At 45.4% G+C, this 24,230-nt stretch overlaps 1 protein-coding gene across 1 annotated transcript in view; it reads left to right on the forward strand.

Moving 5' to 3' along the window:
- SLC25A13 (solute carrier family 25 member 13) overlaps positions 1–24,230 on the forward strand; it is a 333,483-nt gene that overhangs the window by 175,317 nt on the left and 133,936 nt on the right. Inside the window, exon 9 of the mRNA XM_082259081.1 lies at positions 4,488–4,572. Coding sequence (XP_082115207.1) covers positions 4,488–4,572 — 85 coding nt within the window. The remainder of the gene's footprint in view (positions 1–4,487; positions 4,573–24,230) is intronic.

Genomic DNA, 24,230 nt, shown 5'->3' on the forward strand with positions numbered 1-24,230 from the left:
GCAGGTGCCAAGTCCTGCTGGAAAATGAAATCGGCATCTCTATAAAGCTGGTCAGCAGAGGGAAGAATGAAGTGCTGTAGAATTTCCTGGTAGAGGGCTGCGCTGATTTTGGACATAAACACAGTGGACCAACACCAGCAGATGACATGGCTCCCAAATCATCACTGAATGTGTAAACTTTACACTGGGCCTCATGTAACTTGGGTTCTGTGCCTCTCCACTCTTCCTCCAGACTCTGGTACCTCCGGAGCGGAGGATAGGCTGGTCTGATCCGAATGCTGGGGGACAACTGGAGGCACAGCAGGCTTGCGACAACTCCTGGAGATGGCACAGGGACTGGTCCAAGTGAAGCCAGCACCAGACATTCCAAGTTAAGAAAAACCCTGGGTGGTGTTCCCTTCCCCCACTAGCTCCATGGTGTAGTGCCGCGGCTTCCAGGTTACGGCCACGGGGGGGGGGGGGTTTTGGAGAGCGGACCGGACGATTGGCTGGTGTGTTCTGAACGCTGGGGGACAGCTGGAGGCACATCAGGCTTGTGACCACTCCTGGAGATTGCACAGGCCACAGGGACTGCTCCAAGTGAAGCCAACACCAGCCATTCCAGGGTAAGAAAAATCCTTGGGTGGTGTTCCCTTCCCCCACTAGATCCTTGGTGGGGTGGGGGGGGGGGGGTGTTTGATCTGTGGTGGCGGTTCTGCTGTGCTTGCTTGTGCTGGTGGGCACAGTATGGGTGCTTAGTCTTTGTCCATTTCTTTTGTGTTACAGGGTAAGGCCTCAGACAAGTCTAAATAGCCACATAGCTCAAAGAGAGGATGCCCATCATGCAAGGCTGCTATGGGGGAATGCTGGACCAAGGCGATTTGTAAAGAGTGTGTTGAGGGCCTAGTCAGGGAACATTCGGGGGGAACAGTGCACTGATCTGATTGCAACTGTCAAGGAGCTTTCCAGCACCTTTCAATCATTTAGGGATTTATTTTTCAAATTTACAGTTTCCTCAGTGCCAAACCCTCCCCTCAGCCAGCACAGCAGGAGATTGCTCCACCCCCACCGACGGTACCCGCCACTAGTGGAGGAACACCAAGGGGGGGGCACTAAACAAGAGGGTGAAGAGCGTGATGGTACACCTTCAGGGAGTCAGAGGGAGAAGGGGTGGATAGTGAATCCACTAGTGCTTCTAGGTATAAATTAACCCTGGAAGATGTGGAGGATCTTTTGGGAGCTATTCACACCACTTTGGGAATCCAGGAAGAGAAGAAGACTTTATCTCTTTATGACCAGGTGTACCAGGGTCTAGGCGAACAAAAAAGGAGGGTCTTTCCGGTATATGAAGTCCTGGTGGAAGCAATCAAAAAGGAATGGCAGGATCCCATAAGGAAGCCTTTCTTTTCTCTGGGCCCTGAAATGGAGATTTCACTATTCTGAGGGACATGCGTTTGTGTGGAACAAGTCACTAAAATTGGACGCGGCTTTCTCTCAGGTCTCAATGCAACAAACCTAGCCTTCAAGGATATGGGTTCTCGTTCAGATCCCACGGATAAAAGGATGGATTCTCTCAAAAAGACCTTGGATTCCTTGGGGATTCGGTTGGGCCACAGCACAAAGTCTGCTCTGTTGTGGCTTTACTCGCCAGCACTATTCCAGGGCAAGTCTTTCCTGCTGTTGTTTTGGACGGTAGTGACCATGGATGCCATCCTGTCGGGGTGGGGTGCTTGGAAAGCTTTGTGCCCAGGGAACCTGGACAGTGGAAGAGTCAAAACTACCGATCAATGTTTTGGAGCTTAGAGCAATAAAGCTTTGTCTTAGCCAATGGACGACTCGTCTGTGAGATTGTCCGGTTCGGATTCAGTCGGACAATGCCACGGTTGTGACTTACATCAATCATCAGGGGGGCACCAAGAGTGTCTTGGCGGCCAGGGAGGTGGCCGAGATTCTGGTGGAAAAGCTTGTTCCAGCCCTCTCTGCTGTATACATCCCAGGTGTGGAGAACTGGCAAGCGGATTACCTGAGTCGTCAGGTGTTGGATCAAGGGGAATGGTCCCTACACCCGGAGGGGTTTCATCTCCTTTGTGTCCGATGGGGGACTCCCGAGGTCGATCTGTTTGCTTTTCGTTTCAACAGGAAGGTTCAGAGGTTCATAGCCAGGTCTAGGGATCCTCTGGCCAACGCCACAGATGCACTGGTGGCTCCTTGGGGTCGGTATAAGCTGATTTATGCCTTTCCTCCACTGAAACTCCCGCCGAGGCTTCTCCGCAGCATAGAGGTGGAAGGAATTCCGTTCTGGTGGCCCCGGACTGGCCTCGCTGGTCTTGGTACGCAGACTTCCTCTCAAGGAGGATCTGCTGTCTCAAGGGCCGATCTTCCATCCTGCTTTACAGTCGCTGGCTTTAATGGCATGGCTGTTGAAAGCCAGGTGTTGAGAGACAGAGGTCTTTCTGACTCTGTGATTCCTACACAATTGAAGGCTAGGATGGCGACTTCCAGGAAGATTTATCATTGTACGTGGAAATAGTACATTTCATGGTGTGAATCATTGAAGGTGCACCCTCGCTTGTTTTCATTAGCTTGGGTTTTGGCCTTTCTGCAAAAAGGGGTTGAACAACGGTTGCCTTTGGGCACTATCAAGGGCCAAGTGTCGGCTTTGGCTATATATTTCTAACGCCCGTTAGCTACACATGCCTTGATTCGCACTTTCTTTCAGGGAGTGCGCCATATGGCTTCCTCGAGACGATCCCCACTTCCTCTGTTGGATCTGAATTTGGTATTCTCTGTTCTTCAAAAGCCTCCTTTTAAGAACATTTGGGAGATTTCTCTGCTTTCATTGTCTCAGAAGGTTGCCTTTTTGGTGGCTATCACTTCTGCCTGCAGAGTATCTGAATTGGCAGCGTTGTCCTGCCGCTCACCCTATTTGGTGGTCCACAAAGATAAGGTGGTAATCCGACCTAATCCGTCTTTTCTTCCTAAGGTGGTTTTTGATTTTCATTTGAAGGAAGACATTGTGCTGCCTTCACTTTGTCCCAAGCCCAAGCATCCCAAGGAAATTGCCTTGCATTCTTTGGATGTGGTCCGGGCTATCAGGGTTTACCTGGCGGCCACTGAGTCTTTCCAAAAATCAGATGCTCTTTTTGTCCTTACCGAGGGAACCTCGTAAAGAATTAGCTGCGTCTGCTGCGGCCATATGCAGATTGATCGGGCAGACGGTTGTTCAGGCTTATTCGCTGAAGGGTCAGGTTCCTTCTTTACCCAGTGAAGGCGCATTTTACTAGGGCGCTGAGTGCCTCTTAGGCTTTTCATCATCAGGCGTCAGTAATGTAAGTTTGCAAGGCGGCAACTTGGTAGTCTGTGCATACATTCACAAAATTCTGCAAAGTAGATGTGTTGGCATTTCGGATGCCTCTTTTGGCCGCAAGGTTTTGCAGGTGGCTGTTTAAAAGAGAACCTTTTTGTTTGTTCTCTATTGAGGGTGTATTTTTTTTTTTTTATGAGCTCCTGTTGTTCCTGGTTGAGCTCCATTCAACCTGGTTGGCTAATTTTAGTTTTGGGGAATTACGTTCTTTGGGTTTTTTTCCCATCCCTCATGCATATACTGCTTTGGGACGTCCCAATGGTCTAAGAAGATATGGAGCTGCAAGTTCATTGACAGACGCAGCACCCTCCCCTCTACTTGTGAGTGAAATGTTTTGTTTTTTTTTTTGTCTTCTAAACACTGCTTGACAACAAAACTAAGGGCTGTAGCAGAGTGTGTGGGGTTTTGCCTACAGGGACAACCCCATAGGCGTGGTAAAGCTTTTTCCTGCCTAGTGTCCTATTCCTGATGGGAGGAGCTTAACCCAATCTAAGATGATATGGAGCTGCGTCTGTCAATGAACTTCAGAGAAAAGGATTTTACGGTAAGTACAAAAATCCAGTTTTTTCAGCAGAGTCCATAGAATAAATGGCGTTCGTTGAAATCTTTTATCTCCCACTGTATTTGCGCAGAAGTCTTTCAAACGCAGTTTTTTTGGCAAAAAATACAAGAAAAGGAATCTGGAGCTCCATTTGCTGACCATAAATGAAAATACTAAATATCCATAAGCAATATTTCTTATGTATTTGAAAAAATAAAAATACATTTTATTTTTGAGTTCTAGAATATGATAAATATGTAAAAACCACTTTAAAACTGGGCGAATACGCCACACTGAGCCTTTTTTTGTTTCATTATTAAAATGCAAAGCTCATTGTGGACTTACACTAACCTCTGCATAACACGGCATGATGGGAGGTAAGCCTGGTCATGACAGTTTCCTCCTCTACCTACTCCTCTGACTTTTTTTTTTTCTATCCATTACAATAAAAAAATCTTGGTGCAATCTACATGAAACCCATCCATGGTTTTTTTTTTTTGTTGACATTTTTTTTATTACTGTAAAAAAGCATCTGTAATAAGCCTATGCTGCTTTTTTGTATGTAAGGAAATGATTCTACTTTCTGTGTTTGGTTCTTTTCAGACGCATGACAATGGCAGATATTGAAAGAATCGCTCCTCTGGAAGAAGGAGCATTGCCCTACAATTTGGCTGAAGCCCAGAGACAGGTACATCTATATTTTTGTTACTAAAGCATACTATCTCTTCTGCAGGTGGTATATATAGCCTTTGCCTGCACAGTGGGGGAAGCCATGTTGTACTCTGAAGCAAAATTTGAGAGCATTTTTTTTTCCTCTAAGACACCAGGAGACCAAGACGTTACCAAGGCCTGACATTTCTCATGCCGCTGTGTTTCCTGTAATTTTAGAGGTCATATCATCTTCGATGTCTTTCCACGCTGATGACCCTTGTGTGTAAAATTATCCTCGCCCTTACAGTGCTGCTGCTCATGTCCTGCACTGAGCTGTTCTTTAGCCAAGCTGACATCAAAATAGCAGAAAAATGAGAAGGCAGATAAAAGTTTATCTGCAGTGAAAAGAATGAAGGGTGCGGTCATTGCTGACCTCCTTCTAAAATTATTAGTTACCTGGCTGTCATGCTGAATCTCTGGCTACATTTCTTTGAATTCTTGAACTAAAACAAGCATGGGACTAGGGAAGTTTGAAGTCCTGAAAAGTTGTACTTCTGGGTCAGTGGAGCAAGATGACTCACAAGCAGCTGACAATTCAGAAGGAAATCCAGAGTGACAGCATCCATATTTCTCTCAATTCGGGTTCCTTTGGCATTGCTTTTCCAGTGAACAAACTTTACCTTATTGCTTATCACACTTACCCACTGCAACAAACTAAAGGTGAAACAATGAGCAGATGGCTAAATACAGCTTAAAGATGATTGTATGCACTACATGGCTAAAAGCTTATTAAAAAACGGGACCATAAAACTTGTATGGGTCTGGCGGACATCCCATTTCAAAACAATTGACATTACATTAAAACTATAGGCAAAACTTTTGGATAGAGAAAGGGAAGGTTCTAAATCATGTCAGATTTGCAGAGATTTCCCTTCACTTCCTGTCCCATAGTCAAAAACAGGAAGTGAGAGAAAATCCCTGCAAATTAAAGGAATTCCTTGGGGCCCCCCCAGGTCACCAGAACTAGTATTCCATTGGAAGATTTTCCCTTTAGTTACACTTTAAAATGGAGTTGCCCCCCCACCCCCCCTTCACATTTCCTGTTTGCGGCTATAGAAACCCCTACTGTTCTGAAAAGGCTTTCCATAAAGATTTTGGATTGTATCTATGGGAATTTGTGCCTCTTCGGTCAAAAGAGCGTTTGTTAGGTCAGGTACTGATGATGGAGAAGAGATGGTTTTTAATTGGCGTTCCAATGCATCCCAAAGGTATTCAGTAGGGTTAAGGTCAGGGACCCCTCCAGTTCCACACCAGACTCAAGCCATGGTTTTATGGAGTTGGTGTTGAGAACCTGAATGGATAAAAAAAAAAAAAAAAAAAGCAGTGAACTCTGTAACTGCAGGTACTGTGAAGTAGTTCATCCTCAAAAAGAAATGCAGACGGCACTTTCACTTTTAGTTTAATTACCTCTGTTCCCTTCTGCCAGCAGTGACCTTCCAGCCTTTTAATTTCGGATGTACACTGACCAGGTGAACAGGAAGACAGCAGAGTGCTGAGACCCAACTAAAACATATTCACTGCTTCTTTGTGAACTTTGAGGATGAATTGCTCTGTAGTACCTGCAGCTACAGAGATTAGTGAGGGTTTTTTTTAAAGTGTATTTAATGCTTGTCCATAGCCACTTCATATTTAAAAACAAAATGTTGGAGCTGCTTTTACCATTTACAATATTATCTGATTCAACCACACCTGCACAGAGCATATTACATGTAAGTGTAAACTTCTATTTTAGGCTATAGTTGGCATGACAGTGCCTATTGGCTGTGTCCTTTTGGGTTATTTATACAACACAAAGGCAATGTTCCACAGGAAGAGCTTCTATTCTTGCCTTTCCAGCTGCCTGTGACTTCAGATTCCACCGCTCTGCTGCTACACAGTTGCTGCAGGTATTTAGTGGTTCTGATTGTGTCGAATACCTGCTACCTCTGTTTGCAGGCTTCGGCTTCTGCTGGCTCATACGTTTTGTAATGGCATACAAGCTGGCACAAGGAAATACAGTGGGACACAGGAGGAGCAGGTATTTACACACCCAGAAGTGTTGAATGCCTGCAGCAGCAGAAGAGTAGCAGAGAGTTATAAAGCAAGGGCTGCTGGAAGGGGGGGGGGGTATAGAATGATGCTCTTCTTTTACAGGCCGAGGTTAGTTTGGAAGTGACCCTATGTTATGGTCACAGCTTAAGGAGACCTGTCCTGAAAAGAAATGCATCCCTATCCTCTACTGAAAATGCTGGTCGCCTGGCTGTCACACTGGTCTAATGCCATTAGCCCTTACCAAGTCTTTAGCTCAGAATAAACATTCAAGTAAGGAGCGTTGGTTCCATTCGGACATCACTTACTTGGGTCAGTGCTTTTGGAAAATGTTGAAGTGAGGGGACTGCTGGGCAATTAGCTTTTTCAGAAGGAGATCAGTAATGGTAGCGCACCCCAGTATATCTCTCAGCGCAGGTTTCCTTTAAGGTCTGTTGTGATGTCCTCGTTTCTATTCCGAGCTTCATTTGATCTCTCTGGCTGCTTTTAACCCCGAGTCTGCCAGGAGGGAAAAGGTTCACAGTGTGCCTCTCGTATGTTTCATTCATGTCATTAGACGGCTCTGTAGCAGCCAGCTCTTGTGTTTAAGGCTCTTTACTCTGTAGGAAACGAGTCCTTGCTGAGTGCAATTATCTTCAAGGGCCGCGTCTTTTCATGTGAAAGCACTGCAATTATACATACATCACTCTAATTACATCCATTAAAGGGACACGGTATTTTTTTTTTTTTGTACCTTTTTAAACATTGGTAAAACAGGAGCATATATATAGTGTTTAGGGAGCATTTCTTTGTATGTCTTTTCCTCTCAAAGTACCCTAAATGCATGACCATTTTATATACAATGTTCTCATTTTGATGTTTAATATAGGTAGGGGGAATATACGTGCACACACGGATTTGTTTTTTGTTCTTTGAGTTTACATTCATGGTGATCTATCTACATATTAATATTCTATAGTCTGCTAACTGGTATAGCCGTGTCTTGCCTCAAATGTTATATTCTGTGAAAATAAATATTTTTCATTTACAAATTTAAATTTCTCTGTCGCTCATTGACAGACGTAGTCCTCTTTAATTCACATCAATTGGGTTATGTTGTCTCCGCAGGAGTAGGACTAGGCAGAAAGAAAAAACGTTCTGGCTCCACCCTAGGGGCAGTCCCAGAGGGTATATCCTCCCTCTCTCTGCTACAGGAAATCATTTTTTTTCTGTCTAGTCAGGAGTAAGGACCTAAGTTCCTTGCTGGGATCTCTGGTCCTGGCAAGATTTTTTTTTTAGAAAAAATATTTTTTTAGGGATCTTCCATCCTGCTTTACGATCGCTGGCTTTAACGGCCTGGCTATTGAGACCCAGGTGCTGAAGGACAAGGGTTTGTCAGCTTCAGTTATTCCTACTCTAGTTAAAGCAAGGAAAGCGACTTCCAGAAAGATTTATCATCGCACATGGAAGTCCTACATTGCATGGTGTGAACCCCTGGGGTTCCACCCACGATCTTATTCGGTTAGTCGAATATTAGCTTTTCTGCAACAAGGGGTTGAGCAGAAACTGGCCTTGAGCACTATCAAGGGTCAGGTCTCAGCATTAGCTATCTTCTTTCAGAAGCCTTTGGCTACTCATTCCTTGGTGCGGAATTTCATCCAGGGGGTGCGACATCTGGCTCCGCCAGTGCGCGCGCCGTTACCACCCTGAGATCTTAATTTAGTATTGTCGGTTCTTCAGAAACCTCCCTTTGAAGATATTAGGGAGATTCCTCTACCTACGTTGTCCCAGAAGGTGGCCTTCTTGGTGGCTATCACTTCTGCACGCAGGGTGTCAGAACTGGCTGCATTATCTTGTCGTTCCCATATCTGGTGGTTCATAGAGATAAGTTGGTTCTTCGTCCGAATCCATCCTTCCTACCAAAAGTGGTTTCAGAATTTCATCTGAATGAAGAAATTGTATTACCTTCCCTGTGTCCTAAGCCCAGTCATCCTCGGGAGTTTGCTTTACACTCCTTGGATGTGGTCCGGGCGATCAGGGTATACTTGAAAACGACAGACTCGTTTCGCAAGACGGATTCACTTTTTGTGGTCCCGGATGGACCCAAAAAGGGGTTGCCTGCATCTGCCGCGACTATTTCCAAATGGATCAGGCAGACGGTGGTACAGGCTTATTCTATTAAGAGTCGGGAGCCCCCGTTCCCTGTTAAGGCGCACTCCACTCGGGCACTTAGTGCGTCATGGGCCTTTCGCCATCAGGCGTCAGTGGTCCAGGTGTGCAAGGCGGCTACCTGGTCGTCGGTGCATACCTTTACAAAACATTATAAAGTTGATGTAATGGCATCGTCGGATGCCTCGTTTGGCCGCAAGGTTTTGCAGGCCGCAATTTGAGGAGACCAGTGGTCTACCTCGAGGGTTTTTTTCCGTTGGAAATTTTTATTTGAGTCTCATTCTTTGTTTATAATGAGCCTTTAAAACTTCTAGTTGGCACCGGTTGGGCCTTCTAGATTGGATTTTGGTTTCTGTCAATCCCACCCCTCATTTGTGGCACTGCTTCTGGATGTCCCAATTGATGTGAATCAAAGAGGACTACGTCTGTCAATGAGCGACAGAGAAAATCTGATTTTTGTAAGATCTTACCGTAAAATCCTTTTCTCTTAGCTCATTGACAGACGTAGTACCCGCCCCTCTATCATTGAGTTGGGTTGGGTTAAATTCTCTGTTACTGCTTTACAACAGAACTGATTTCCTGTAGCAGAGAGAGGGAGGATATACCCTCTGGGACTGCCCCTAGGGTGGAGCCAGAACGTTTTTTCTTTCTGCCTAGTCCTACTCCTGCGGAGACAACATAACCCAATTGATGTGAATCAAAGAGGACTACGTCTGTCAATGAGCTAAGAGAAAAGGATTTTACGGTAAGATCTTACAAAAATCCGATTTTTCAATTTTTTGGAGGATAAAAGGGGATATGACCGTTTTGCAATTTGAATACAACTCCTGACTCCTAATAATGGGTAATAGATGAACAATTGCATAAATGAACTAAATTAACTATGGGCTTTTTATTTATTTTTTTGGACTAAAATATTGGTCTAGCAGTGGTAAATCTCTGCCATTGCCCATTGAGACCTGCACACAGTGTTGACAGCCAGTCCAGCTGCTACTCATCCAGTTCTGGGCTGTGTAAGCAAGCATGTCCCAAGCTGGAGGTGGGCAGGTTCTGTTTTGGGTTGGCTAACAGAAATGTTGGCTCACCTGAGTTTAACCACTTACCGCCCGCCCGCCGTCATATGACGGCGGGACGGTGCGGCTATTATCCTGGGCGGACGTCATATGACGTGACCCAGTAAATGCACTGCAGGCGCGCGATCGCGGGCGCGCCGCCGTGCACTGCCGGTGTCGGCGTGTCCCCGGGACACAGCCGGTCACCGGCAGGGGGGAAACAGCCAATAGGCATGGCTGTTTCCCACGTGATCGGCTGTGTTCCAATGACACAGCCGATCACAATGGAGGCGCCCGGGAGATGACCGCGCATGCGCGATCGGGAGCGCGCAGCGCGGTCATGTCGGTGGCACTGTGTTCCGTAGGAACACAGCTGTCACCGGCGGTAGTAAGCAGTCACTGACAGTGACTGTTTACTATGTGATCGGCTGTGAATCCATTCACAGCCGATCACAAAATGTAAACAAAGAGCAGTAACTCAGTGTTACTAGCTCTTCTCTCCTCATACAGTTTCCAGTGTGAGGGGAGAAGAGCTAGAAACATTGAGTTACTGCTCTGTACCCCTGTAAAAGTAAAATCACACAAAGGTCCCCCACACACAGTCCTCAGCCCCCCCCAATGTCCCCTGTCACCCAACAGTCACCTCATCAGTGCCCAGAAATTGACACCCATAAGGCTATGTTCACATGTGAGCGCAGCGATCGCAGGCAGAATAACCGCGATTCTGCCCGCGATCCGGAAATCATTGCAAATTGCGGGACGCCTGTGCGTTGCCCGTGATTTGCAATAGCACCCCAAACGCTGTGCGATGTTGCCGCCATTTCCGCCTGCCGAATCGCGGTAACATCGCGCAAACATCGCATGACGCCCAAAAAAGGTACAAGAGTTTCTTTGGGGCGTCATGCGTTGTTTGCGTGATGTTACCTCGATTCGGCAGGCGGAAATCGCTGCAACATCGCACAGCGTTTGGGGTGCTATTGCAAATCGGGGCAACGCACAGGCGTCCAGCGATTTGCAATGATTTCTGGATCACGGGCAGAATCGCAGTGATTCTGCCCATGATCGCTGCGCTCACATGTGAACATAGCCTAAAGTTCACCGGTCACCAGAGACTGCCATCAGTACCGCCGTGCACCATCGCCCGTCACCTGTCACCCATCAGTGACCATCGCCCGTCACCTGTCACCCCATCAATCACCGTCACCTGTCACCCCATCAAACATCGTCACCTGTCACCCTATCAATCATCGTCACTTGACACCCCATCAGTGATCGTCACTTGTCACCCCATCAATCATCGTCACATGTCACCCCGTCAGTGATTGTCATCTGTCACCCCATCAATCATCGTCACTTGTCACCTCATCAATCATCGTCGCCTGTCACCTCATCAATCATCATTACCTGTCACCCCATCAGTCATCGTCACCTGTCACCCCATCAGTCATCGTCACCCCATCAGTCATCGTCACCTGTCACCCCATCAGTCATCGTCACCTGTCACCCCATCAGTCATCGTCACCGGTTTGTCATATACATGCAATCACTTACTGACCGCCTAACGACTATATGCGTCGGCCATTAAAAGCTAAATACTGGAGTTATGGCAGCAGATAGCCCCCATAACCCCAGTATTTTTTGAAACGGCGGGCGGTCGGCTTTCAGATAAGGGTGGTCCCAGTGGCGGATTCGCCGCGGAATTACCCTTACGGTGCAGGGGAAGAGGTGCCCCCCCCCCCTCCTGCCGCGTCCCAGACGTTTTCCCAGCTTACCGGACCCGCCGGCAGCGGGGAAAACTATCCGGTCCCGGATCCTCAGAGACAGGAAGTCGAGTGAGGGCAAGATGGCCCTCACTCAACTCTATGGTCTTGGAGGACCGGAGCTACGTCAAAAGACGTTGCCTAGCAACCGGTTTAAAGGGCCGCTTTTTTTTTTGCTTTTTTTTTTTTTCCTCTTTCAACAATTTTTTTTTTTTTTTTTCTTTTTTAGTGTAGTTGTGAGGTGTGAGGTCTTTTTGACCCCAGATCTCACAATAAAGAGGACCTGTCATGCCTATTTCTATTACAAGGGATGTTTACATTCCTTGTAATAGGAATAAAAATGATCAAAACATTTTTTTTTTTTAAACTGTGTAAAAATAAAAAAAATAATAAATAAAATAAATAGAAAAAAAAAAAAAAAAAAAAAATTAAAGCGCCCTGCCTCCGTTAGCTCGCGCGCAGAAGCAAACGCATACGCAAGTCCCGCCCACATATGTAAACGGTGTTCAAACCATACATGTGAGGTATCGCCGCGATCGTTAGAGCGAGAGCAATAATTTGAACCATAGACCTCCTCTGTAACTCTAAGCTAGTAACCTGCAGAAATTTTTAAAATGTTGCCTATGGGGATTTTTAAGTACCAATGTTTGGCGCCATTCTGTGAGCATGCACAATTTTGAAGCATGACATGTTGGGTATCTAATTACTCGGCGTAACATTATCTTTCATATTATGGAAAAAAATTGTGCTAAATGTACTGTTTTCTTATGTTTTAGTTCAAAAAAGTGAATTTTTTTTCAAAAAAATCGCATTTGGAAGACTGCTGTGCAAATATGGTGTGATAAAAAATATTGCAACAATCTCCATTTTATTCTCTAGGGTCTCTGCTAAAAAAAAATATATAATGTTTGGGGGTTCTAAGTAGTTTTCTAGCAAAAAAAAATGATTTTAGCTTGTAAACACCAAGTGTCAAAAATAGGCCCAGTCTTAAAGTGGATAAATGGACAACTTTGTGTAAAGCGCTACTTGGATGTTAGGCCTATGTATGTGGCCAGGCTGTGAAAAAGTGTTAAACATGTGGTATCGCCATACTCAGGAGGAATAGCAGAATGTATTTTGGGGTGCAATTTTTGCTATGTACATGCTATGTGTTAGAAATATTGCATAAATGGACAGCTTTGTGTAAAAAAAATGTGTTTTCATTTTCTTTCCACATTTTCCAAAAACTTGTGGAAAAAAATGACATATTCAAAAGACTCATTATGCCTCAAAAATTATACGTTGGGCTGTTTGCTTTCCAAAATGGGGTAATTTTATGGGGGTTTCCATTGTCCTGGTGCTCCAGGGCCTTCAAAAGTGCGATAGGTTGTCAGGAAATTATATGTGTAATTTGTGCTCCTAGAATGCCGGACGCTGCTACTTGGATGTTAGGCCTCTGTATGTGGCCAGGCTGTGAAAAAGTCTCACACATGTGGTATCTCCATACTCAGGAGGAGTAGTAGAATGTGTTTTGGGGTGTAGTTGCAAGTATACATGTGCTGTGTGAGAGAAATAACCTGTTAATACGGCAATTTGTAAAAAAAAAAAAAAATAAAAAAAATAATCTTCATTTTGCAAAGCATTGTGGGAAAAAATTACAACTTCAAAAAACTCACCATGCCCCTTATTAAATACCTTGGAATGTCTACTTTCCAAAAAGGGGTCATTTGGGGGGTATTTGTACTTTCCTGACTTTTTAGTGTCTCAAGAAATGAGATAGGCCTTCAGTACATCAGGTGTGGTCAAGTGTGATCAATTTTCAATGATTCGCACCATAGCTTGTGGACTCTATAACTTTCACAAAGACCAAATAATATACACTTACTTGGGTTATTTTTACCAAAGATAAGTAGCAGTATAAATTTTGGCCAAAATTTGTGAAGAAAAATTACTAATTTGCAAAATTTTATGACAGAAACAAAGAAAAATGCGTTTTTTCACAATATTTTCAGTCTTTTATTTATAGCACAAAAAATAAAAAACCCAGTATTGATCAAATACCATCAAAAGAAAGCTCTATTTGTGTGAAAAAAAGGACACAATTTTTGTATGGGTACAGTGTTGCATGACTGAGTAATTCTCAGTCAAAGTGTGAGAGCGCTGAAAGCTGAAAATCGGTCTGGGCAGGAAGGGGGTGAAAGTGCACTGTAGGCAAGTGGTTAAAGTATGTAAACTCCCAAAGCTAAATTTACCTGACCAAATTGGCCCTGGTGTAGCAAGTATCTTGTGAAAAACTTTGGCTGGCAGCCCAGGTGTCTGCAGGAAGTTGCAACTGGAAAGCCTGTACAAAACAAGGCAGACAGTGGCCCCAGCTATGTGCTGGTGTTTGGACATAATCCCAAAAGGAGTGATTACCTGCAGTTAGGGACTTGACTATGCCACTGCATGCAAGCAGCTTGCAATCATCCCTTACCACAGCTATTTACTGGTTATGCGATTACATCTTAAAGTGTTACTAAACCAACAACAGTAAAATCAGTCTGTATATGCAGTAGAGCATGCTTGTTATACTCACTAGGCATCGACCAATTATCGGAAACGCCAATATATCGAGGGCCGATATGCACTTTCCCCTGTATATCGAAATCGGCCCCCGGAAGTTACCGATATTGTGTGTTGCGCACACGTGACGTCATTCTCCGTGCGCTGCACACGTTCTGCCTTCTGAGACCTACTCCCACATCTCAGACAGCCTCGTGTGCAGCCAGCTGCAGTCCGGTCACAGTGCCAGCCACCCACAGGCCCTGGCCTCAGCCACCTACCACAGGGTGCCAGCCATCGATCCACAACAGGGTGCTAGGCCAGCATCCAGCCATTGACCCACAACAGGGTGCCAGGCCAGCAGCCAGCCACCCACCCCACAACAGGGTTCCAGCAAGCCAGGCACCCACAGGGTGACACTAAGCCAGCCACCCACCACAGGCCAGGGTGAGTGACACCAAGCCAGCCACCCACCACGGAGTGACGCCAAGCCAGCCACCCACCACAGGGTGACGCCAAGCCAGCCACCCACCACAGGGTGACGCCAAGCCAGCCACCCACCACAGGGTGACGCCAAGCCAGCCACCCACCACAGGGTGGTGAGACCAAGCCGGCCACCCACCACAGGGTGGTGAGACCAAGCCGGCCACCCACCACAGGGTGGTGAGACCAAGCCGGCCACCCACCACAGGGTGGTGAGACCAAGCCGGCCACCCACCACAGGGTGGTGAGACCAAGCCGGCCACCCACAGCAGTGTTCCAGCAAGCCAGCCACCCACAACAGGGTGCCAACCAGCCACCCACACTGCCAGGCATCAGCCACTGCCCCACAACGGGGTGCCAGCCACCAACACTGCCAGGAGTCAGCTACCGACCCACAATGGGGTGACAGCAGCCGGCCACCCCACAACAGGGTGCTAGCAAGCCACCCACACTTCCAGGCGTCAGCCACCGACCCACAACAGGGTGCCAGCCATCCCACAACAGGGTGCCCACAAACCACCCACAGCAGGGCAGGGTGCCAGCAGCCAGCCAGCTATTTTTATTACCTTATTGTCTCTTTCAAATTGCAATGGAGATGGATAAAGACAGAAAAAGTAAAAGTGTGGTCTGGGACTATTTCTCGTCTCAACCATCTCCAGGAAAAGCAGCAGTATGCATCACATGCACGAACAATAAGAGCATGAGATCAGTAACTGCAAAAAACAAAAATATGTCAAATCTTTGGGCCCATCTAAAAGTTCATCATATTCAATTATATCATGCAGCACAGAAAAAACAAAATTAATATCAATGTGATTTTAAATTACCTCCTCCACTATCCCAGACAACAATAACATATGTTTCAGAGTAAAAACGGGTGTCACTGTCTAGATTCAGAATCAGATGGAAGATCTGAACTGCTGCATAGAGTAATCACAGAGATGATGGTCACTGATAACCAGCCATTTACAATGGTGTCTGACTAAGTAATTAAGCGGTTGATTTCCATACTTGAGCCAAGGTACACACTGAAGAGAGAAGTATTATAGAACCAAAATGCTAGGAAAGATTCACCAAAAGGTTGTTGAGAATGTAAAGGCTATGCTGCAACCAGAGAATGCTGGCAACTCACTCTCATTCACGACTGACTGACTGCTGGTCAGGACAGAGTCACTAATGATTCTTACATGCCACTTCATTGACACCGGATGGACAAAAAGGCAATTGGTGTTAAATCCAAAAGTGATGCAAGGATCCCACACTGAGTACAGTAGAGAAATGTTTCCAAGCATGCTTGCAGACTGGGGAATCAACAAAGACCGAGTGATGCTTGTGCTCCTTCGAGACAGCAGAGCAAACATGCAGAAAGGAATGAGGCTTGCTTATGTCAGACCTCAGTATCATGGCACACAACACCTTCCAACTTTCAAATGATGGTCTGTCAAGCCAGAGAGCTTTGATTGATATATGTTTTAAGAAGCATGAAGAGATTAAAAATGTTGTGCTGGCAAGTCTTTTGAACCATGCTTTCTCTTCTGATGATATATTGGCCAAGAATTTATTGGAAGGTTGGGAAGGAAGGATTTTCCGGCACATAGATTCTTTAAAAAATCAATTTTATTCAAATAACATAACACAAAAAGCAATCATGAGAAACACACAAAACATATAAACAAACAAAACAGAAAATATTGATTAAAAATTGACTGGAGCCAAAATGGGTTAACCAGTCAGAAATGAATAACATACAGCAGTTCTATTTGATGTAATCATACACATATTCATATTATTAGTCACATAATGCGACTACATGTACATATTTATATACTTAGAAACGTGATGACAGAAATTAGTAGTACGCTTGATCAGGTTGCTCTACATGTTTCGCCTCATAAAGAAGCTTCATCTGGAGCCTGCTTGTGATCAAAGAAAATGGTTCTATATAGGATAGAAACATACAGAGTTACTGATGGTATAGGTAGTTTTCAAACTTTGTATTATAATAATGAACATCTAAAATCAGAGAACTACATGCATGTTCATAGTGGTGTATTCAGTCACCGGCTGGGTCAGTGCAAACCAGGCGAGCGGCTAAACTCCATGGGCGCAATGGGCAGTGCACCCCGGAGGTCACCCATAGAATCACATGTGGGGGGCCACGCAGTGCTTATTTTATCTATTGGATATAAGGAGGTGGTATATATACCAAAAAATAGCTGGGTACATACATACCTGTATAATTGTTATGCAGGACAACTGTCACCGCAGACAAATGGTAATGAATAACGAAGGGACAATCATGGATAGGTACAGAGCTCGGTATATATAGAGAGAAGATTAACCCAGGGGTAGTGGAGCCTGGGAGCCACCTGGATAAGGATGTAATAGCATACCCATTAGTACTAGTGTTAGGTAATATATATTGTCTATAAGGACTTATAGAAGGTTGTAGAGCCATAAGTAAGTATATAGGTGAATCGTGATGAAAGACTGATATACACCTCCCAAGAAAAACCGTGTGGAGACATATAGGAGTAAACAAGTACACACAGTAGTATCTTACCAAACAAATTGTACTATGGAAGCATCTCTCCATATATTACATGGAGGAAGGCCATGTGGATATGCCAACAGGTGTTAGTATGTCAAAATCCTAGGTAGATATAAATAAACTCTTTAGGGTATATTCTATAAGTTTCAAAGGGTCAGAGAAGGGATAGTTAGACTTGCCGAATAAAGATGGCGTATAGAGGTGGTGTATACCTTTCATTGGCTCTGTCCTAAAGTTCCATGATGTCTCCTCCGGATGGGGAACCGCCACCATATTGAGGCCAGCGTGTATGGCCTCTTTATAGCGTGGACCCCAAGCGGCTCGTCAATGACGTCGCCGCCTCGGCCACGCCCCGCGACGTACCCACATAATGACCCGAGCGATCACATGGGTCGCATCGGGAAAACGCGGGTACGTATAGCGGGAACAGGCGTGTGCATGGGACACGTGGTGTCCCTGCATCCGCCCATTATGCCGCAGGAAATGCGCACCGGAAGTGCGTCACCTCACTGCGGCTTGTCTGGCCGCACATGTGTCAAAGGGGGAAAAACCGAGGAAGCATGCCCAGCGCCACCCATGGTCGTCGCCCGCATAGCAAGCAAACCCCAGTCCGTGACTGAGAGTGGATCACCACTACAGCGAACCAATGTTTCTATCCTATATAGAACCATTTTCTTTGATCACAAGCAGGCTCCAGATGAAGCTTCTTTATGAGGCGAAACATGTAGAGCAACCTGATCAAGCGTACTACTAATTTCTGTCATCACGTTTCTAAGTATATAAATATGTACATGTAGTCGCATTATGTGACTAATAATATGAATATGTGTATGATTACATCAAATAGAACTGCTGTATGTTATTCATTTCTGACTGGTTAACCCATTTTGGCTCCAGTCAATTTTTAATCAATATTTTCTGTTTTGTTTGTTTATATGTTTTGTGTGTTTCTCATGATTGCTTTTTGTGTTATGTTATTTGAATAAAATTGATTTTTTAAAGAATCTATGTGCCGGAAAATCCTTCCTTCCCAACCTTCCAATAAATTCTATGCAAAATTTGAGGATTGGCACCTTTAACAGTAACTTAGATGCTCAGATGGCTGCTATCTGACTGCATTATTATCAAACGATATATTGGCCAAGGCAAAACAATGGCTGGCAGAAGATATTCAACAGGAGGTGCAGGAGTTTCCTAATAAAAAGACAAGTGCAGAACAGCATTTTTATAATCTGAAAGAGCAGCATGCTGCAAAAACAGACTAATGTTCAAAAAGATGACAACAAACCGAAGAGAATCTTCTTTATCGTGGTCGAATTGATTATGACATTTTCAGCGTTTTATTGGGGCCTCATGCGGAGGATTATTCTGATTCTGCAATAATGAGCCTAGATGATGAACCAGTAATTGACAGAAGAAGTGGTGGAAAGAAAATTAGGCACTCTACAAAAGACTTGCTTCCCATGTTAGAAGATACCCCTCTCTCTGTTCCTCTGTCCTCCTCTCCTCCTTTACCAAGTGAGCATGTTAATGAAGTGGCAGCATTATATGAAAAAAACAGAAGCCCTTTAACAGGTGAACATGCTAAAATGTTCTGCTTTCTGCAGTATAATATTCTACTTAACTGGGAGTATTGAAAAGTGTTGTAGTACTACTGCCCACTCCAATTCGCTGTCTAGCTTTTTTTTCTAGCAGTTTTGAACTGACTGCTGTAGTTACAGTGAATGCACTACTGCAGCAGTAGTCCACTGACTCCAGTCCAATCCACTGTCTAGCTTTTGTCTAGCTTTTTTTCGTTCACAGAGATGAGGTGGTTCTTCGTCCCTGTCTGTCGTTCCTTCCAAAGGTTGTCTCTGGTTTTCATTTAAATGAAGACATTGTGTTGCCTTCCCTGTGTCCCAGGCCAAAACATTCAAAGGAAATTGCTTTGCATGCCTTGGATGTGGTCCGAGAAATTAGGGTGTACCTGGGAGCTACAGAGTCTTTTAGGAAATCAAACTCACTATTTGTGCTTACGGATGGGCCTCAGGAAAGGGTTGCTTCCTCTGCGACCATTTCCAGATGGATCAGACCAACTGGGATTCAGGCCTATTCCATCAAGGGTCAGGTTCCTCCTTTCCCAGTCAAGGAGCACTCTACTCGGGTGCTCAGTGCCTCCTGGGCTTTCTGTCATCAGATGCCAGTGATGCAGGTTTGCAAGGTGGCCACCTGGTCGTCGGTGCACACTTTCACAAAGTTCTATAAAGTAAATGTGTTGGCATCTGCGGATGCTTCCTTTGGGCGCAAGGTTTTGCAGGCTGCGGTTAAGAGGACTTGGTTCACTTTGAGGGTGTATTGTTTTTTCAGGTGAGCTCCAGTTTATGGTTGAGCTCCTGTTTACCTGGTTGGCTACGGTTTAGCCTTGGGAATTTTTTTTTTTTTTTTGCTGTTCCCACCCCTCATGTTTGACACTGCTTTGGGACATCCCAACTGTCAAGAAGATAAGGAGCTGTGTCCGTCAATGGAAGAAAGAGAAAACAATGTTTGTCTTACCCTAAAATCCATGTCTCTGATGTTTGAGACACAGCACCCACCCCTCCGTGGAGATGGTTTTCTTCTGACACTGCTTGAAACAAAACTTAACGCCTATAGCTGAGAGTGGGAGTATACCCCCTGGGACTGCCCCATAGGCGTAGTCAAGTTTTTTCCTGCCTAGTGTCTTACTCCTGTAGGGGGCAGTATAACCCGACTGTCATGGTGATGAAGAGCTGTGTCCATCAAACATCTGAGAAATGGATTTTACTCTTAAGACAAAAAGCCAGTTTTCCATGTTTCCTGCTTCTAACACCTGTTAGAATGGGGTTGCACTATGCATTACAGGTTCAGTGATGTTTCTGATCACTCTGTAGCAGCATGGGATGTTCAGTGCAATTTTACACCACAGCAGAACACAAAGCAATGTCGATTTTTATTTTTTTTTTCTAATGCAGATCAGGGTTTTTATTAAGGTGTTCCAAACCCAGGAGCCTGCATTCACTATATCTGGTCTCACACAGAACATAGAAGTGCAATTATTTTAGTAAATATAAACTGCTAAATACTTTTTCTCATCAGTAGTATATAGTAGTCTTATGACTTCTATTGGTGTCTGGTTAAAACTTGGAGGAGGAGTTTTCATTCTCCCCTGACTGTCCTATGAGACTGCAGGACCCCCAACCCTTTGGAGTGTGCTGATTGGCCCTGTGCTGATCACATGCACCCTCCCAGAAAACAAAAAACTCTTAGCAGATGAATTGGGGACAGTAAAAGGGGAGGATCAGAGAAGACAGGATCAAACAGCCTTTTTACACAATGCAGAGGTTTAACCCCTTAGGTTTCACAATAAGTATAGCAAGTCTGCTTTACTGCACATACAGACTGATTTTACTGCTTTGGGTTTAGTAACGCTTTAAATATACACTTTAATGTATATTAAAGGTCAAACAATCTTTGCAGCTCCAAGTAATATTGGTAGTCTCCTGAAGGTCATACTGACTTCTGACTAGGGCTGCACGATATTGGGGAAAAAAGTATATTGCGATATTTCGTTTTTAACGATATATATCGCGATATTTCTCCAGACAGTCTCCGGAGGAGGGATCAGTTAGCAGAGCTCAGCTTTCTGCCAGGGGATCCACCACACTCCTAGAACTTCTCCCGCCTGAGCCTTCTGTCGGAGCCAGAGTGTAGAGGAAGCAGGCTGTCGGTAGCAGCCTTTGTCCCGCAGTGCTCCTCCGCCATGCTCCGGACATCTCCCCCCTCTCCTGCTGCAAACACTGTTCCGCCGCCATGCAATCCGCCCCGTACTCCAGCCCTCCCTCTTAGTCAACAGCCGACCATTACTCCGCCCTGCTCCGCCCATTGTCTCTCCATTGAAAAACATTACAGCCTGATCCCGCCCCCGATGCAGCCAGGAGAGACAATGGGCGGAGCAGGGCGGAGTAATGGTCGGCTGGATACTAGAGGCAGAGCTGGGAGGGAAGTGTGGGACGGACGCAGTCACTGTAAGACCTCCTCCTCCCCCCGAGTCCCGACTTCTCCCCGCTCTGCCTAATGCCTAAATATCGTGGCTTCGGCGATATGAATATCGCCCATGCCTGCAGAACGATAGTCGATATCACATTGACTATCGTTCAGCCCTACTTCTGACACTTACAGCTTTAAGGGGTTTTTCTTTTGCTTTTTTTTTTTTCAGTGCTAAAATAAATTGATTTCGAATAGCATATAAATTGTTTTTTTAATCTGACGTCGACTGTGTGCCACAGGGACTGCTCCAAGCCCAAAAACCCACCACTAACTAGCCGCAGGGCTTCCAATGGATCCGTCCCTAGTCCCAAATAACAAGAATAAAAAAAAATAGAGCTACAATACTGCTAGATCCAATCAATCCGTAGTTTATTCAAAGTTTGAGTACTTGATGAACTGATTCTGTAAATAAACAATGGATTGCTTAGATTTAGCAGTATTACTGCTCTATTTTTCTTTACTCTGGTACGATTTTCTTAGTTTCGATAACCATGAGATAACTTTGTGATTTTCCTTTTATAGATTCATTTTATGTATGTTATTACACGTGTCAATTCAATTTTAAGTTGGTTAATTATGTGTTTGTTAGAAAATAGACTTTCTGAACAAAACCACAGCAGTGCCTTCCAAGTCTGTATGGAGACGCCTGCTCTAGACCACAGAGGATTGATGTAGGCTAACTTTTGGCGTGAGATCTCAAACTAGTCCTGTGTCCCAGGCTGGGATGGGTGGTGGTGGGGCTTTCTACCTTACTCCTTTATAAACATGGTTCTGACCTAGTTACTTTGCACAGCAGGATGTGTCATCATGAAGAACAGAGTGGGACAAGAGTACTTACAGGTGTGTTAGCTTGAAGCTGACAAAACTGGCTGTTTTAATGCCATGGCAGTGCTCAGCATTTTGTTTCTAATTTCTGTTGCTTTGCACAGTTAGCTTTGTGTTATAACTGTAGTGTACTGTAAACCCTTTGAAATTGTCATTGGGTGTAAAGCTCTGCATGAGCTCATTATCCTTAAAGATGGCATATCTGTTGGTCCACCCTAATGCCTCGTACACACGGTCAATTGTACGAAAAAAATCACTTTCGAATTGATCGCACAATAATGATAGTACACAGCTTTCGCCAACCGATCGCGACATTTCGTCCAACAAAATCGGAAAAGGAACAAACACGAGAACTTTTGGCGTACGATAGCCTAGCGAACGTTAATCGTTTAATCAGTACAGTATGCGTCCGCTAAAACTCGATAGACAAAGACCACGCATGATCAGAAACACGAAGATAACCCAAAAAAAAGCCTGGCTCCCATTGTTTTTCTTTTGTAATACATAGCTACACAACCAGGAAGCTTTTCCAGAATCGTACAAAAAAAAATCATGTTTAGTATGCATTGTTGAATTCGATACTAGTATCTTGCAACAAAATGCGAACGATAAGTGGTCCAATTATCTGATCGTGTGTACGAGGCATTAGCCAATGCTTTTTTACTTTCTGCTATAAAACGCATCCAATAAAAAAAAATTAAAAAATCTACTTTCTCTTACGTCCTCCGACAGTCGCCGCCTCCTCTAAGTCATCACTGTTGGGTATTGACTTCCGCTCCGCAGGAGTAGCTAGGCATAAAGACTTGGTCAAAAGAACAAAGGCATTTGCATATGCACACTTATGGGGGCTGTCCCATCTGGTCACTACCCCCCTGCAGTGACCACTCCCAACTCAGTTTCATTCTGCCTAGCGTCAGGAGTAGTTAGGCTTCCCTGTGCTGGGGCTACAGTCTCAGCCTATCTAATCTTTTTTTATTTGATTTTCTTTTGAAAATGTCAGTTTTCTCTTACTTTACTAGCTGTTTATTTTGTCAGCTTTAGTTTTAGTCGATTCTTCGGATGAAGATGGATCATGCGGTGCTGGGATTTGGACTGACCGCCCTGGTTCTCCAGGGCAGAGGGTCAGATGGACCCCCAGCCCGCCATCGAGCGTTCAGCCGTGGTTCGTCCTGGCACTATGAACGACCCATCCCTGTTCGCAGCAGGGATGCAGCCCTGAGGTGGCTACCTCACAGGACACATCTGAGATGCTGCAGTGTCATGTCCCTGGCAAACGGCACTCCCTGTCATGAGGACAGCGGCTTTCCGTTCATAGTGGCACCCCACGTCGTCTGGTACAGGTAAGTACTTGTGTGGGGCCTCTGTCTGGGGTGGCAGTCCTGTGTTGCTGTGTCCCCCATGTCTGTACCTGTGTGACCCCCTGATGCGGTCCCTGCGGGGATCGCTTGTGCATGCGCTGCGGTGCTGTATGTTTTTGGGGGTCCCCTTCCCTGTGTCACTTCGGTGCTTGTTGGGGGTGCAGACTGTGTCTGTGGCGGCCGCAGCGGGGTAAATCCGCGCGGTCCGCCATTTTAGGTATGGGCAGGCATGTTGGCTTCTCTATGGGCAATCTACATGCTTTTTTTGGCGCCATCCGCCGCCATTTTGCGGTAGACGAACGATTGTTCCGACCGCATGTCCAGCGGCCATTTTGGCGGAGCCTCCAATGCAATCCTATGGGGCAGCCATTTTCCCTGGGTCATGCAGCCTATAAGTTCAGCCTACTCTAGCAGCACTTCCTTTTCCTCTGAAGCCGGACACTCGGTGGCAACACTCTGCGGGGCTCTGCAGGTTATTGCTCTCAATATCTTTCTGTATTGTCATTTCTGGCTCAGTTTTTTCTCTCCTGTTTGGGGGTCTTTGTCACTGTAGCTGAAGCGGTGGGCTGCGCACTCTGCGGCGCTCTTAAAGGGACAGTACTAACTTTATTGCACTGTTGTTTTTTGTCACCTTGAGCAATGGATTCTCAGGACAGCAAATTCCCCCCAGCTCTGGTGAGGGTCCCCAGTTCTCCTGTGGCCCCTCTGAGACCTGATTTGGCCGCTGTAGTGGCGACCTTGGTGTCAAACATGGAAATGCTGATGGCTGAACGTGCTGCTAAAAAGAGGCCCAGATTGTCTCTCTCCTCTGATTCAGATGGTGATTTGGCTGCTGCTGCTGCGAGCGTGCCCTTTTCAGGGTCTCG

Source organism: Pelophylax lessonae (assembly GCF_965119305.1).
Source record: "Pelophylax lessonae genome assembly, chromosome: 5".
NCBI classification, from domain to species: domain Eukaryota; kingdom Metazoa; phylum Chordata; class Amphibia; order Anura; family Ranidae; genus Pelophylax; species Pelophylax lessonae.